The sequence below is a fragment of the Diabrotica virgifera genome, chromosome 8, assembly GCF_917563875.1.
Source record: "Diabrotica virgifera virgifera chromosome 8, PGI_DIABVI_V3a".
NCBI lineage: Eukaryota > Metazoa > Arthropoda > Insecta > Coleoptera > Chrysomelidae > Diabrotica > Diabrotica virgifera.
The window spans coordinates 44,012,293-44,026,565 of NC_065450.1; the positions used below are offsets into that span (position 1 = coordinate 44,012,293).

General features: G+C 33.1%; 1 protein-coding gene across 4 annotated transcripts in view; it reads right to left on the reverse strand.

Annotated features, from left to right (window-relative positions):
- Positions 1-14,273, reverse strand: part of LOC126889929 (la-related protein 4) — a 233,660-nt gene that overhangs the window by 44,294 nt on the left and 175,093 nt on the right. For all 4 annotated transcript variants that reach the window (XM_050658671.1, XM_050658668.1, XM_050658669.1 and 1 more), the window contains 2 exons: positions 11,447-11,714; positions 1,890-2,103 (listed from right to left, as the gene is read on the reverse strand). In XM_050658671.1, the coding sequence (XP_050514628.1) occupies positions 1,890-2,103; positions 11,447-11,714 (482 nt within the window). The remainder of the gene's footprint in view (positions 1-1,889; positions 2,104-11,446; positions 11,715-14,273) is intronic.

Genomic DNA, 14,273 nt, shown 5'->3' on the forward strand with positions numbered 1-14,273 from the left:
CGCCAGGTGAAGTTCCCGACATCCGTCCCAGACAGATGTCGGATTTTTAAGTATAATTTCCCAGGATACATTAAGTAATGAATCGACTTACTTGTAGAAATCCAAAAAACTTAACCAAATAAATGAGTAAAAGGTAAACAAACTGTGTATTTTTTGCGGCAATTAGTGAATCGACTTTTAAATCAAACACGTCTAATCACTAAGAGACTTGATAGACAACTCAATAATATTGTTGATAGACAGGTAAATGTAATTTTATACCGGGTGTTACAAACGTACTGTGTTTTTTTCTTAAAGTTCGGAACACCCTGTGGAATATTGTAGCATATATTATAATATTAAAATTAAAACTCGATTGTAGACTTAGGCTTTCTTAACATTTTCTTTTTTGATTTATTTGCTTATGTTGGAAAATAAAAAAAGTTTAACATCTAGCCATGCTTTTTATCAATAAATCCTCATAGTAGGGGAGAAAAGTATGCTAAATTTGCAGTTACTCGAGCGTTATGGGGACCTATTTGATTGTGAAGAGTGGGTGCTAAAACCAAAAAAAGTTAAGTTAAGTTTTCCATAAAGTGTGGGTGTAAGGTAATGGTAGGGGAGCAGAGTGTGCTAAATTTGCAGTTACTCGAGCGTTATGGGGACCTGTTGGGTTGTGATTATTAGGTCCTAAATAAAAAAGAGTTAAGTAAAATTTTCCATTTTGGTATGGACTTTCCATTTTTAAATTTAATTTTCCATTTCCACCAATCGTTTTTTCCGATTATAGCACCATCTATCCATAATTGGAAAAAATGTTGCGAATAAAAATTGCTTTTTTACGTCAAGGATTCAAATCTGCAATAAAAATTGGGGGCTCCTATTTAAGATTTTAAAGTAACCCTCCACCCCACCTCCGTGGGGGGTCGTGTTTGGTGCCATTCGATAGATTTTTGAAAAATATTGAACAGGTGTATTTTGCAGTTTTACGATCTGATGTTCACTTCGCGAAATATCGCAGAGATCGTAATTAAAATTTTTAATTTACCCCCACCCCTCTGCATGGGGTGTCACGAGCCCCCACGGAGGTGGGGTGGGGGATTTAATTTAAAATCTTAAATAGGGGCCCCCAATTTTTATTGCAGATTTGGATTCTTTACGTAAAAATAAGCAACTTTTATTCGACACATTTCTTGAATTATGGATAGATAGCGCTATAATCGGAGAAAAATGATTGTTTCAAATGGAAAATTAAATTAAAAAATGAAAAGTCCCCCACTTTATGGGAAACTTAACTTAACCTTTTTCTGATTTTAGCACATACTCTTCACAATTAAATAGGTCCCCATAATGCTCACGTAACTGCAAATTTAGTATACTTTCCTCCCCTATTATGAGGATTTATTGATGAAAAACATGGATAGTTGTTAACGCACGTAACTTTTTTATTTTCCCACATATGTAAATGAATCAAAAAGCAAAATGTTAAGAAAGCCTAAGTCTACAAACAAGTATTAATGTTAATATTTTACATATGCTAGAATATTCCACAGGGTATTGGTACACCCGGTATAAAATGATATTTACCTGTCTAGCAACAATATTATTACAATGATATTCTTAAATAATAATGCTATAACATACTAAAAGAATCATTCAAATCGGACCAGTGGTTTAGGAAATTCAAGACATCAAACATGTCCCATTTTTAAGGTGTTCGGCTAATTTTGCCGGTGTGTGTATATTGTTCTAGTATTTTTTTGAATTAGCGAGTATTTTTAAACCCTGTCCCTGAGACGGTATTTTAAGATGGTATATAATCTCGGTTTGATGTAGAACTCTTCAATTATTTTTAATACAGCTATTAATTAAACAATAAAAAAATTTATTAGAAAAACTAGAAATCTTACCTCTATCTTTATTATCACGTTCAATTTGGCCACGATTGTTACTACTACTAGTTGTATAATTCGTTATTGATTGAGTTGTTTTTGTTGAAGGTACTGACGTCGATGAAGCCTCGATTTGTTTATCTTTGACTTGTTGCTCTTTCTGGACGTGAGCATCCTTGTGATGTTGTGCAACTTGAGCATAACTTTTCCGAGGGGGGTTACCTGAATAGTCCTGAAAAAGAAAGTTATAATTTTAAAATTGGTTTTCCCTTTATTAACCCTTTCGGTACGGCACCGGTTTACTACAATGTGACCGGCTGGACGGGTGCGGACAGCGCTTCCGTATAAACTAATCAACATTCAAATATTAAAAAAGTGATGAAACCACATGTAACGCGATATCGCTGACAAAGTATAATATAAGATTAATATTATCACCGATTTCCTTAGCAAGCAATTTTAATCGTCAATGAATCATTTACTGAATGAATCAAGTCCTCTTTGTATTATTGTATTTGACTTAAGTCCTTTCCCATCTACCACCGGACACCGAAAGTTTTAGCGACTACAGTACTACAGTTGTTTTCCGCCATGAAAAGGTTAAACATGAAATTGAAATATTTTTTCTACGAGCGTGCAAAAATGTTTACTTTCGTGCACGCGTTTTAGTTTAGAAAGTTTTACTCTTCCGCACTGAATTTAGACATTTTAATATGGCCTTAAGGGGGGGGGGGGTATGGTTTGAAATCAACATATCAAGCACATGTTTGTGAATTTTTTTCGAAGCTATGGTACAATTATTTTATTTTTAAATTAAATAAGCATATTAAGTACAATTCAAAGAATATTTTTTAGAAAAAAGTTCAATCCAAAATATTGAAAAATAAGCCATTGGTGACAAATTTTGACAGGCACCTCACAAAAAAATGGATTTTGTGGTGGACATCAGAACTCGTAACTCGATCATACGAAACAAAAAATTCAAAGAGATTTAATTAGCTTATGAGTTTCACGAGGTCACAACGTTGAGTTTTTTTATTTTTAATGATTTTTGAATTTTTGGTATGACTCAAAAATCAAAATAATGAAATTTTGTGAAAATCAACAGACTTATTATTGTTGAACAAAAAAATAAGCAAAAAAAGAAAAATATCTCGACGTTGTTACCTCATGAAATGTCTAGAAAATCTGTGCAAAATATCAGGTAGATCGGCCGAGTAGTTTTTCAGTTACAATGTCCACTGCATTTGAAAAAGCAGTTTTGAGAAAAATGCGTTTAAAGTTTTGACAACTGCATCTTCATCTTCTTATTTGTCTGCCAAATCGTAAAGTGACGCACATTGGAATATGTTTTTTGAATCGAGGAGTAATCTACAAAAGAGAAGGCGAACAGTTGTTTAACGTTTCTCACTACGCTCAAGCGTGCTGGCGCGAAGTCGCGACAAAGCGAGTAGAAGGTAGGGATATTCAACACGCTGTATCTCTGGTAATTTTACTTCGATTATTTTGAAATTTTCAGAGAGTATTCTTGAAAGTGTGCACTTTTATTTGAAATAATAATAAAAATTAAATATTTCAAACCATACCCCCCCCCCTTAAAATAATTATAATACATGCAATAAACTAATATTTAGATATTATTTACTAATTTATTTCAAATGTATCTTATTGTGTTCCTGTTTTAATGAAATTAACGTGATTATTTCATTCATAGGAAATTCTGACTAATAGAAAGCTACAGAAATCTAAATTAAATCGATTATTTTTTGATGATTTTAACTTCCAATCCTATAGTAAGATATTTGATCACGTGTTTAATTCTATCCAGTCGGATTAAAGTTATACTGAGAATTATCTACTGTAGAAAATTACCGATAGAATTTTTTTAAGTAGATTGTTTCTGTTTAATGATAACCAGTTTCCTATAATCTTACGAATATCACACGACAGTAAGAATCAATAAGAAAATAATGCTTCATTTTTACTCAAATTTGTTGTCACTGGGCAATAGCCACTCGAGCCCTGTGGGCTCTCGTGTCTATTGCCAGACAACAAATTTTCGAAAAACTGTCGCATTATTTTCAATTTATTCTCACTCTCTTGTGACATTATACCCGATAATTTTTGATAATTTCCCGTCAAGTATATTACGTCAGATGCCCTTCGTTGCTACGAAAAAATACATTCAGTGACATTAATGACAATTAATGTTTTAAAAATTATAAAAGTGATGACTTTCAACCGTCAAATTAATATTTATAACAACTGTTTAACTGTACTAATTTGTAATTACATAAATAAATTACAATAACATTTTAATTTTGAACAGTTTTATTCATGAAATAATCGCAACAAATTGCAATCGATCTCTAAAATTAATATAGAATTTTAGAGCTCTTGTGCAATTACTACTGATTATTTCATTCATAGGAGATTCTGACCAATAGAAAGCTACAGAAATAAAAATTAGTGATAATTTTTGAAAATATTCTGTCGTCGAGTATATTACGTCAGATGCCCTTCGTTGCTACGAAAAAATACAATCAGTGACATTAATGACAATTAATGTCTTAAAAATTATAAAAGTGATTACTTTCAACCGTCAAATATTTATCACAACTGTGTGTTTAATTGTACTAATTTGTACTTACATAAATAATTTACAATAAAATTTTGGTTTTGAACAGTTTTATTCATGAAATAATCGCAGCAAATTGCACTCGATCTCTAAAATTATTATCGAATTTTTGCCCTTATGACATTTTGACATAAATTAAAACTGTCGAAATATCACTCGGGAAAAATTCGATAATTTTAGAGCTCTTGTGCAATTACTACTGACAATTCGATGAAATAAAATTATTTTGACATAATATTCGAAAGTCAAATCAGTAGACAATAACAGTGGTTTTGAATCGTCGTCATGGAAACCAAGATCGTCGTCATGCTAACCAATTATGTTGAAAGTTTGGTTTTGACAACCTTGTGAAAGAATTAATTTGTGTATGTATTTTCATATTAATTAAATGAATTGATTAAGATTTGGTCATTTTTTAAAGACTCGTAGAAAAAATATTGTTTCTAACTCTTGCAGAAAGTCTCTTTTCCGCACTCGACTGCAATCGCGTGCAGAAAAGTATGACTTTCTGCACTTGTTAGGAAAATAACTATTGTGACTGAAGTTTTCAAATATTGTTTGTGCAAAGTTTTCACTAAGAAAAACCTCACGTCCGCTGTTAATTTAAACGAGGTAAAATATGGGATATGATATTTAAAAAATGGGAGAAAATACGCAACGAATGGAGAAAAAATGTAAAGAAATTGATAAAATAGGGAAAAAACCGGGGGAAGTGTAAAAAGGCCAGTTGTGGGTGGTTAAAATAAATGTAAAAAGGGGGGAACATTTTAAGGAATAGGAAAATATTGTGAAGAAATGGGTAAACTATGGAATCAAAGGAGGGAATTGTAAAAATAGTCCAGTTATTCACGGTTTTTGCTCCGGATTTTAAAGAACCGCTTGGATTCACATGAAATTTGGGATATACATTAGGGTGGAGCGAAAATTTTTTTTTCTGAAATTAGTTATGCCTGAGTTACAGAAAGTTGTGGAAGTACAAAACGAAAATTTTCAGAAAATTACAAAAATATATGTCAAGTGCTTCCACCGCCCCCACCACTTTCAATATATTTTCATTTGGAGACTGATGTGGCGGTGGAAGAAGAGGTTGGATTGATTTTTTTTATTAAAGGTTATTGTTTTATTTATTATAATAAATATTTTTAGAGGTCAGCGGTTCCTTTTTTCCCAAATTAAAAAAAAATTTTCTTGAAATTTTATAAGTGATAATTACGAGCCAAAATATGGTAGTAGACCTTTAATATGAGTCCGGGCCTGTATCACTGAAACTTGTTGTGACATGCATGACGAAGACGAAATAATAGACAGACGCTACACCGTAACGCCGTACACCATTAGTCATCGCCTAGATACAGCGAAGAAAGTTACACGTTAATGAGTTATTTAAAACTTAAAATGTCTAAAAATACAAGAAGTGCAATAGTGCCCTCTTTTTGGTGTACCAAGAGAGTTACCATGTTCCATTTTACCCACTTTTTGTGATGTGATAAAATACTTTTTATGGGTTCGATATAATTTAGAAAATAATGGTACTAACCGAAATCTTCTTGTGTCGGAGGCTTCAGAAATTGTTGCTCAAAAGGTTGAAGGAATTTGGAAATCTGCTTCAATTCCAATTGTAAGCCATCAAAGAATTTTATCATTAATTAAAGAATACCAGAAAAAGAGAAAAGATCTTCTGAAGCCATATTTAAAAAGAAAAGACGTCGCTTCTTACAAATCAAAATTAGATGTGTTTAAGAAAGACAGTTTGCGATTGTTTGACATTGCTGCGTGTAAATGCGAGAATTTTAATTCATGTTCGTGTTTAAAGCAGAACAAGGTAAGGAAATTAATAAGTTGATAATTAATTTAATATGTAACTGTTATTTAAACGAGTCGTTACAAGGAATGTATAAACTTCAATATTGTTTTAGGTGCCGATAAAGGAACGCCCATTTCTCCAAGATCAGAGGTCATGTCGGCAAATGATGATTGCATCTGTAGATTTTGAAGCTGTTCGACAACAACAAAAACGGGAAATGAGAAGTAAGTGTGACAAAAGATACAATATAATTGATGACGCTAAACCTAGCACATCCTCTTATAACAGACAAGTAGATGGTATGGAACTAGAAGTTGAACCGGTATTTAACAATATCGACGAATATGAGGTAAGCCAACCTGAAGAGAAAAAGGAGCAATCTGCCGTTATTTCTGATGAACAAACTATATTACAACCGACCAAACGTAACACCAGGAATCTCTCTGAGTTAGCTAAAACGCTAGATAGATACGCGGTATCAGACAGAGCAGGTGCTGCAATAGCTTCGGCAGTATTACAAGATTATGGCATTGTCAACAACGAAGACACTCAAAATATTATTGACCGTCACAAAGTTAGACGCGCAAGACAACAAAATAGAGTAGATCTTCAAAGATTCTCAAAATCAACAGTTTTGCTTGGTTTGTACTTCGACGGTCGTAAAGATAAAACATTAACTTTTGACGAGAATAGGAAAAGAACAATAGTAGAAGAACACATCAGTTTAATACAAGAACCTGATTCAAAATATCTGGGCCATGTATCTCCTATCTCTGGAACGGCAGCAAATATTTTAGATGCATTCAATAATTTTTTTCAAATCTCTTCGATGTCATTAGACAGTTTAGAGGTAATTGGATGTGACGGAACAAATACCAATGTAGGAAGTAAAGGCGGAATTATTTCGTTGTTGGAAAAAACAATTGGGCGGCCCTTGCAATGGTTTATTTGCCAATTGCACGCGAATGAACTTCCTTTGAGACATTTGCTACAGCATCTTGATGGTGAAACAAATGGCCCTCGTGCATTTCGAGGGCCTATTGGAGCGCTTTTACCTAACTACGAAAAGCTTCCGATTGTTAAGTTTTCTAGTATAGAATCAGAACTACCTGATATTACATCTGATTTTGAGTTGAGTACGGATCAAAACTATTTACATCAAATATGTTCATCAGTAATAAGCGGCAGTTGCTCCGAAGCTCTTTCCAAACGTGACCCTGGAAAACTAGTTCATTCCCGTTGGTTAACTACTGCTAACCGAATCCTTCGCTTGTACGTTAGTACTAAAAAACCGACTAAGAATTTAGTTACATTGACAACGTTTATAACTAAAGTTTACGCTCCAATGTGGTTTTTGATCAAAACAAAATATTCCTGCATTTATGGCGCACAACATATATTCAAGTATATTGAATTATGCCATTATTTGCCCGAAGATTTAAAAAATGTTGTTTACAAAGTAATTAATAGAAACGGGTTTTTTGGACACCCTGAAAATATACTACTTTCTATGTTTTGGGATGAGCGCAAACATATAAGACAGCTGGCCTATCGCAGAATTTTAAAGTATAGGACCGCAAGCGCCGGTAAATCAAATATTCGTAGCTTCGCAGTTCCAGAATTCAACTTTAAGGCTAAAAACTACTATGAACTAGTGGATTGTCAAACCATCCTATGGACTGAACCACCCATAACTGCTCGATTGACGGATGCCCAGTTGAAAGAAATAGTAGAAGACCCAGAGAAATCCGAAATTTCTCATATAAAACAGTATCCTTGTCACACACAGGCCGTGGAAAGAGCAGTTAAAATGGTAACAGAAGCATCTCTTAAAGTTTGTGGATATGAAAGACGAGATGGACTCATTAGAAACCAACTAGCTTCAAGATCTATCATGCCGACATTTGAAAGCAAGAAAGATTTTATTTCAAACCTGTAAATTGTTCACATACGTTAGTTTAAATTTATTGTAGTAATAATTAAAAAAATAATAAATACTTTGGTCTAGTTTAGCATTTTAATTTATTGATGACTGGAATTGTTGTGAGAAGTACTGGAGGGTATCACAAAGGAGATGTAATTAAAGAATTTAACATCACTTCAAAATAAAGTACGTTTCTTAACTAAAATGGTTCAGAAATCATTTAAAAAAAAAATAAATAAAAAAAAATTGGTGGCGATGGAGGGAATCTTGTCACAACAAAACAAAAAACTTTAAAAGATCTATATTCTAAATTACAACTTCCCCGCAGTCAGGCGTCATCATTTTCACAAAAATTTTTTTTTACCCATATACCACATATATACCGGCGTTGTGGCGGTGGAGGGGATGCCAGCAAAAAAAAAACAAAAAACATGAAAAAATTATATATTCTATATTACCAACTTTCCCGCAATCAGGCGTCTGCATTTTCCTAAAAAAAAATTTTTACACGTATACCGACGCTCCACCCTAATATACATAGCTAACGTGTAATATTATGCCTATGTGTGCTTTTGCCTCGGGGGCGAGTACCGCCCCTTCTCGGCTGTGAAAAAAACATACGTTCAAAATAAGTCCGGAATTAGATAAAGTGACTGATACTAAGCAACTTTTGGTCTATAGAGTTTTTCATTAAGGCAATATTTTTCGAAATATTTGAGAGTGAAAATGTTTATTTTTCAAAAAAAAATATTTTAGGCGGTTTTTCGCAAATAACTCAAAAAATAAGAATTTTATTGAATGTATCGATAACGTAAATCGGTAAAAGAAAAAGTATTCTTATCAAAATTATAGCTTATAAAAGAGTGAAAAAAATGGTGTATGTATGAAATCAAATAATCGAATATTTCAACGTGAAATACCCAAAAAATGAAGCATTTTTCGGGGAAAACTAATTTATATATTTATACAGGGTGTCCAGAAACTCTACCGACAAACGAAGACAGGAGATTCCTCAGATAATTTTAAGACAATTTAACCCAATTCACCTAGTCCGAAAATGCTTCCTAAGGAAGCTAGAGCTCTTTGAAGATGGCGTCATGTAATTAGTTTTTCTTAAATACCTCCAGAACGCTTCTATTTAGAAAAACGAAAATTGGTGTACGTATTTACTTTCCAGAAATGAATCGATTTCATCCATTGCGAATTTCTAGTACCGGTCATAGGCGTCCGTTTTGGGTAGGGCAACGGTTATTTTATCGCCTAACTTTTTTGTCTTTAATTTTTAAGCATTTTTGACTCTGAATTATTAAATTGTGAGGTATTCTAGTACTAAAAGGTACTCTTACTTTAAGTCGATAGGATACACCGTTTTCTAGAAAAATTGATTTGAAAATTTTTCGTTCTTTGAATTTCAAAAAAGATTCAAAAAAATTATTTAGAAAGATGAAAACTGGTACATTTATTTATATTCCAGAGATTAACCGATTTCATTAATGGCGAATTTCTAGTACCGGTCATAGGCGTCCGTTTTGGGTAGGTCAACAGTCATTTTGTAGCATAACTTTATTATCTTTAATTTTTAAGTATTTTTGACACTAGATTATTCAATTATGAGATATTCGAGTACTAAAAGTTACTCTTGCTTTAAGTTGATAAAATACATCGTTTTTTTTTAATTTTTTCAATTTTTTTTTCAAAGCCCCAAAACTAAAAACTTTCAAATCGATTTTTCTAGAAAACGGTGTGTCCTACCGATTTAAAGTAAGAGTACCTTTAGGTACTAGAATACCTCACAATTTAATAATCCAGTATCAAAAATGCTTAAAAGTTAAAGACAAAAAAGATATGCGATAAAATAACCGTTGCCCTACCCAAAACGGACGCCTATGACCGGTACTAGAAATTCGCAATGGATGGAATCGATTCATTTCTGGTAAGTAAATATGTATACAAATTTTCGTTTTTCTAAATAGAAGCGTTCTGGAGGTATTTAAGAAAAACTAATTACATGTCGCCATCTTCAAAGAGCTCTAGCTCCCTTAGGAAGCATTTTCGGACTAGGTGAATTGGGTTGAATTGTCTTAAAATTATCTGAGGAATCTCCTGTCTTCGTTTGTCGGTAGAGTTTCTGGACACCCTGTATATTACAAGTTTAAAGTTGATCTCTTTTTTGGTAAAAAAGTGAAAATCACCCCCTAATTAGTATCCCAAATAAACTTAATGGAGATTGGATAACGAAAAAGAGGAAATAACTTTGTATAGAGAAAATGTAAATACCATAAAAAACTTCAAACAATGAGTAGTAAATTGAAGGGAAGATATATGACGACACTGACAGGAATCTGAAAAACAAGCGAGAAGAAATATTTTTAATATAGATCATATGAAGCATTAGTGCGAACAAGAAAACGGAGGAACACAAGTGTAAATAAAAAAGATGAGTATGTGCACTTTGTACGCACGTAAGAAGTTATACTTCTATTATTATGACTTCAACGAAATAAATAATATATTTTAAACAGTTTAATTGTATTTTTACTTAAATATTAAACTAATTTTAATACTCAAAATATATAGTACCAAAAATTAAAAATAACGTTAAGACGTCATTTTTTATTAACTGTAGCCACCCCACCCCGCAATTGATTTTCCCTCGATGAATCGTAGAAAATCTAAAAAACGTCAGATTGTCTACACAAATTTTTTGTTTTCTTTTCATCATATTTTAAAACTAATAATAATTATACTATTCTTAACGAACACAAATCCAAAGACACAATATATTTGAATCGTTTATTGTTGGAAGGGGGTAAACACCATTTTCCACTTTTTCGAGTTATAGTAAAAAACCCTTCTTTCTTTCTATATGCATGTCATTTGGTGTTAAATGCAGTTTCGCAGTATAAACTATAACCATGCAGTGCATCAGTGCTTGCTTCCTTTCAACACCAAATGACGCGGATAAAGAAAGAGAGGAGGGTCTTTTACTGTAACTCAAAAAGTAGAAAGTGGCGTTTACCTCCTTTCAAGAATAATCGATTCATTTACGTAACTTGAAAGATTTAGCAACTAGCTTCATGTTGTCAGTGTGCGCTTACTTCATACTGTTAATTTTATAAAAATTCACTCTCAACATTTTTCCAATAGAAGTTTAAAGAAGTATAACTTCAATAAACAAAACATGCAAAAGAAAACAATATTTTACTTACGATAATAGGAGGAGGAGAAATCGAAACATGTCTCGAAGTTTCGGATTTGGAATCCTGCCTATGTACCGGTATATGATTCTTAGTACTATTAGTAGTAGTTACAGCCACCCCTGACCGCGACGGGGCTTCTGTTGGCACAACTGTGGTCATGGTGGCAGCGTTTGTGGTAGTGGGACATGGCACATCCAAATCACCATTAAGAAGAACATCGTCAGTTTTTGTTGATTTGTCTGCCATGGTACATTTGATTGGTAGAGCAGGAACTAATCTGAAAAATTACGTACATATTGAAATTTGAGCTACAGATCATCCCAAACCCTTTTTTCAGTGCGTCACAGATTATCGAATTCTCTCTAACGCATTACAGATGGAAGTGACAGAAGAAAATGTAATTACCACGTGTGTGGACAGAATTACCATGTGATTATTATACATTGAACTTAAAATACAGGGTGTCAAAGTTATACTTTTATTTTATTTATTTTTGAATATTGCCTGACAGGCATGGGACAACAATCGAAATTTGGTAAGTGGTGCTGGTATTGTACAATCTACTAAATGATGTTAAACAAACGTTTCTGGCTACTACCAGAGGCATACGACGGGGGAACGTGAATGGTCGACCCTTCCCAAATTCTACGCCACTGGCGGAATTGCTATTTTAGTGCAATTTTTTTGATTCTCCAATACTTTCTATGTAAAAACCATACTCTTCATTCGTAACGATAACGCCATTAGTTTTCGAGATATTTGAAGCTAAAAACGAAGGAGCATAATACTTAATCAAAATAATAAGTGTGCCTTTTCATTTTTAACTTCAAATATCTCGAAAACTGATGACTTTATCGTTACGAATGAATAGTATATTATTTGCATAGAAAGTATTGAAGAATCTAAAAATTATGTTAAAATAGCAGTTTCATCAGTGGCGTAGAATTTGGGAAGGGTCAACAATTAGTTTTCCCCTGTCGTACGCCTCTGGTAGTAGCCAGAAACGATTATTTAACATAATCTAGTAGGGTGTACAGTGCCTACACTTTCTGCTAAGTATCACACGAATATGTCAAATTATTTTAAAGTATTCTTTCTTTAAAATAATTTATTCTTTATTTAAAACTTTAAGAACTATGTGTGGCCGGTACTATAAAACTATTTGACATATCCTTATGGTACTTGGCAGAAAGTGTAGGTACTGTACACCCTACTAAATTATGTTAAATAATCGTTTGTGGTTTATACCAGAGCCGTACGACAGGGGAAAGTGAATGGTTGACCCTTCCCAAATTCTACGCCACTGATGAAACTGCTATTTTAGCATAATGCGTAGAATTTGAGAAGGGTCAACCATTCACGTTCCCCCGTCGTACGCCTCTGGTAGCAGCCAGAAACGTTTGTTTAACATAATTTAGTAGATTGTACAATACCAGCACCACTTACCAAATTTCGTGTTGTCCCATGCCTGTCAGGAAATATTCAAAAATAAATAAAAGAAAAGTTTAACTTTGACACCCTGCATTTCGGTTATTATCAACTTTTGTACTAAGGTAAGTTAGCTTAAATCAACCTATTTTAACCTCAGGAATCTAAGGTTAAGCTATGGCCCATTCTTTACCAAACACTCTGTATGTGTATAATTTGTTGGCAATTACAATAGATAACCAGTCAATGATGGGAATATTGACCCAAAAATAATCGATTGTGACAGTATTTTTTACAAAATCATATCGCCGCACAGTGTGTCGCTTATAACAAGCTAGGTTGACAACATTATTTTTCATCTTATTTACATTTGCAAGCTATTCGATTTTTTATAATTAGGAGATATAGCACCTACTGAGCATTCACTTACGCTCCTAATTGAATTAGCAACGTTTCTTTTCCCTACTGCACGAGCTGCTACTTCTGAAGCAGTTACCAACTCCCCCACACTGCGTGATTCAACGAGGTCCTCAACTATACGTTTTTTTGTTTTAAACGATGCTTCGTCAAAATTTTTCCGTGGTCTTCCTATATTACCGGAACCTTGAAATAATATGGACGATCGCGGCACAGTACATTGAGCTTCAAATTTGATGTGCTCATTCAACCAACTTTCATTAGTTGCCAAAAAACGCTGTTTTGATCTTCCCGCAGCAACCCATTTATCAGAAATTTTGGAGGCATAATTTGCTATCCTCATTCTGATTTTCCTGTCAGAGTCCTCTGTTAGGTCTCTAAAATTAAATTTTGTAGAAAGGAACTCAAATAGAAAACAATTTTTTTCTCCTTTCGTTGAGCATTTTACCCATTCTTCAAAAAATTCCCTCCTCGGAAGACAGTGCTCTAGAAAAAATTATCAGTTACTAGCATAAATATTATCCACCTTCAACAATTAATATTTATAAATTAAGGAAAACTTAAATTTCATGTGATTTATATGATCTACGGAATTCAACTGATTTATTCTATTACAATAAAAATACGTACCTTTGGACGCTATTACTCAAAAAACAAAATGATGTGCAAGCGTGTGCAGTTTATAATAGGCCTTATTATCAATGGGATAGGTGCAGCTATGACATATAAAAAATTTAGCCCGGGTACAAAAGGGTACAAGTATTTCCCACCCTTCCAAAGTTTCAAAATGAAGAAAATTTCCTTCATTCATCATAAAAACTTTTTTTAATAGTGTTTGGTTATCAGATAGTTTTGTTAAATTAATAAAAATTAGCACTTACCAATATAAGTATTATCCATATTCAACAATTAATCTTTATAAATTAGGGGAAACGTTAATTTCGTGCGATTTAAATGATGTCCGGAATTCAACTGATTTATTCTATTACAA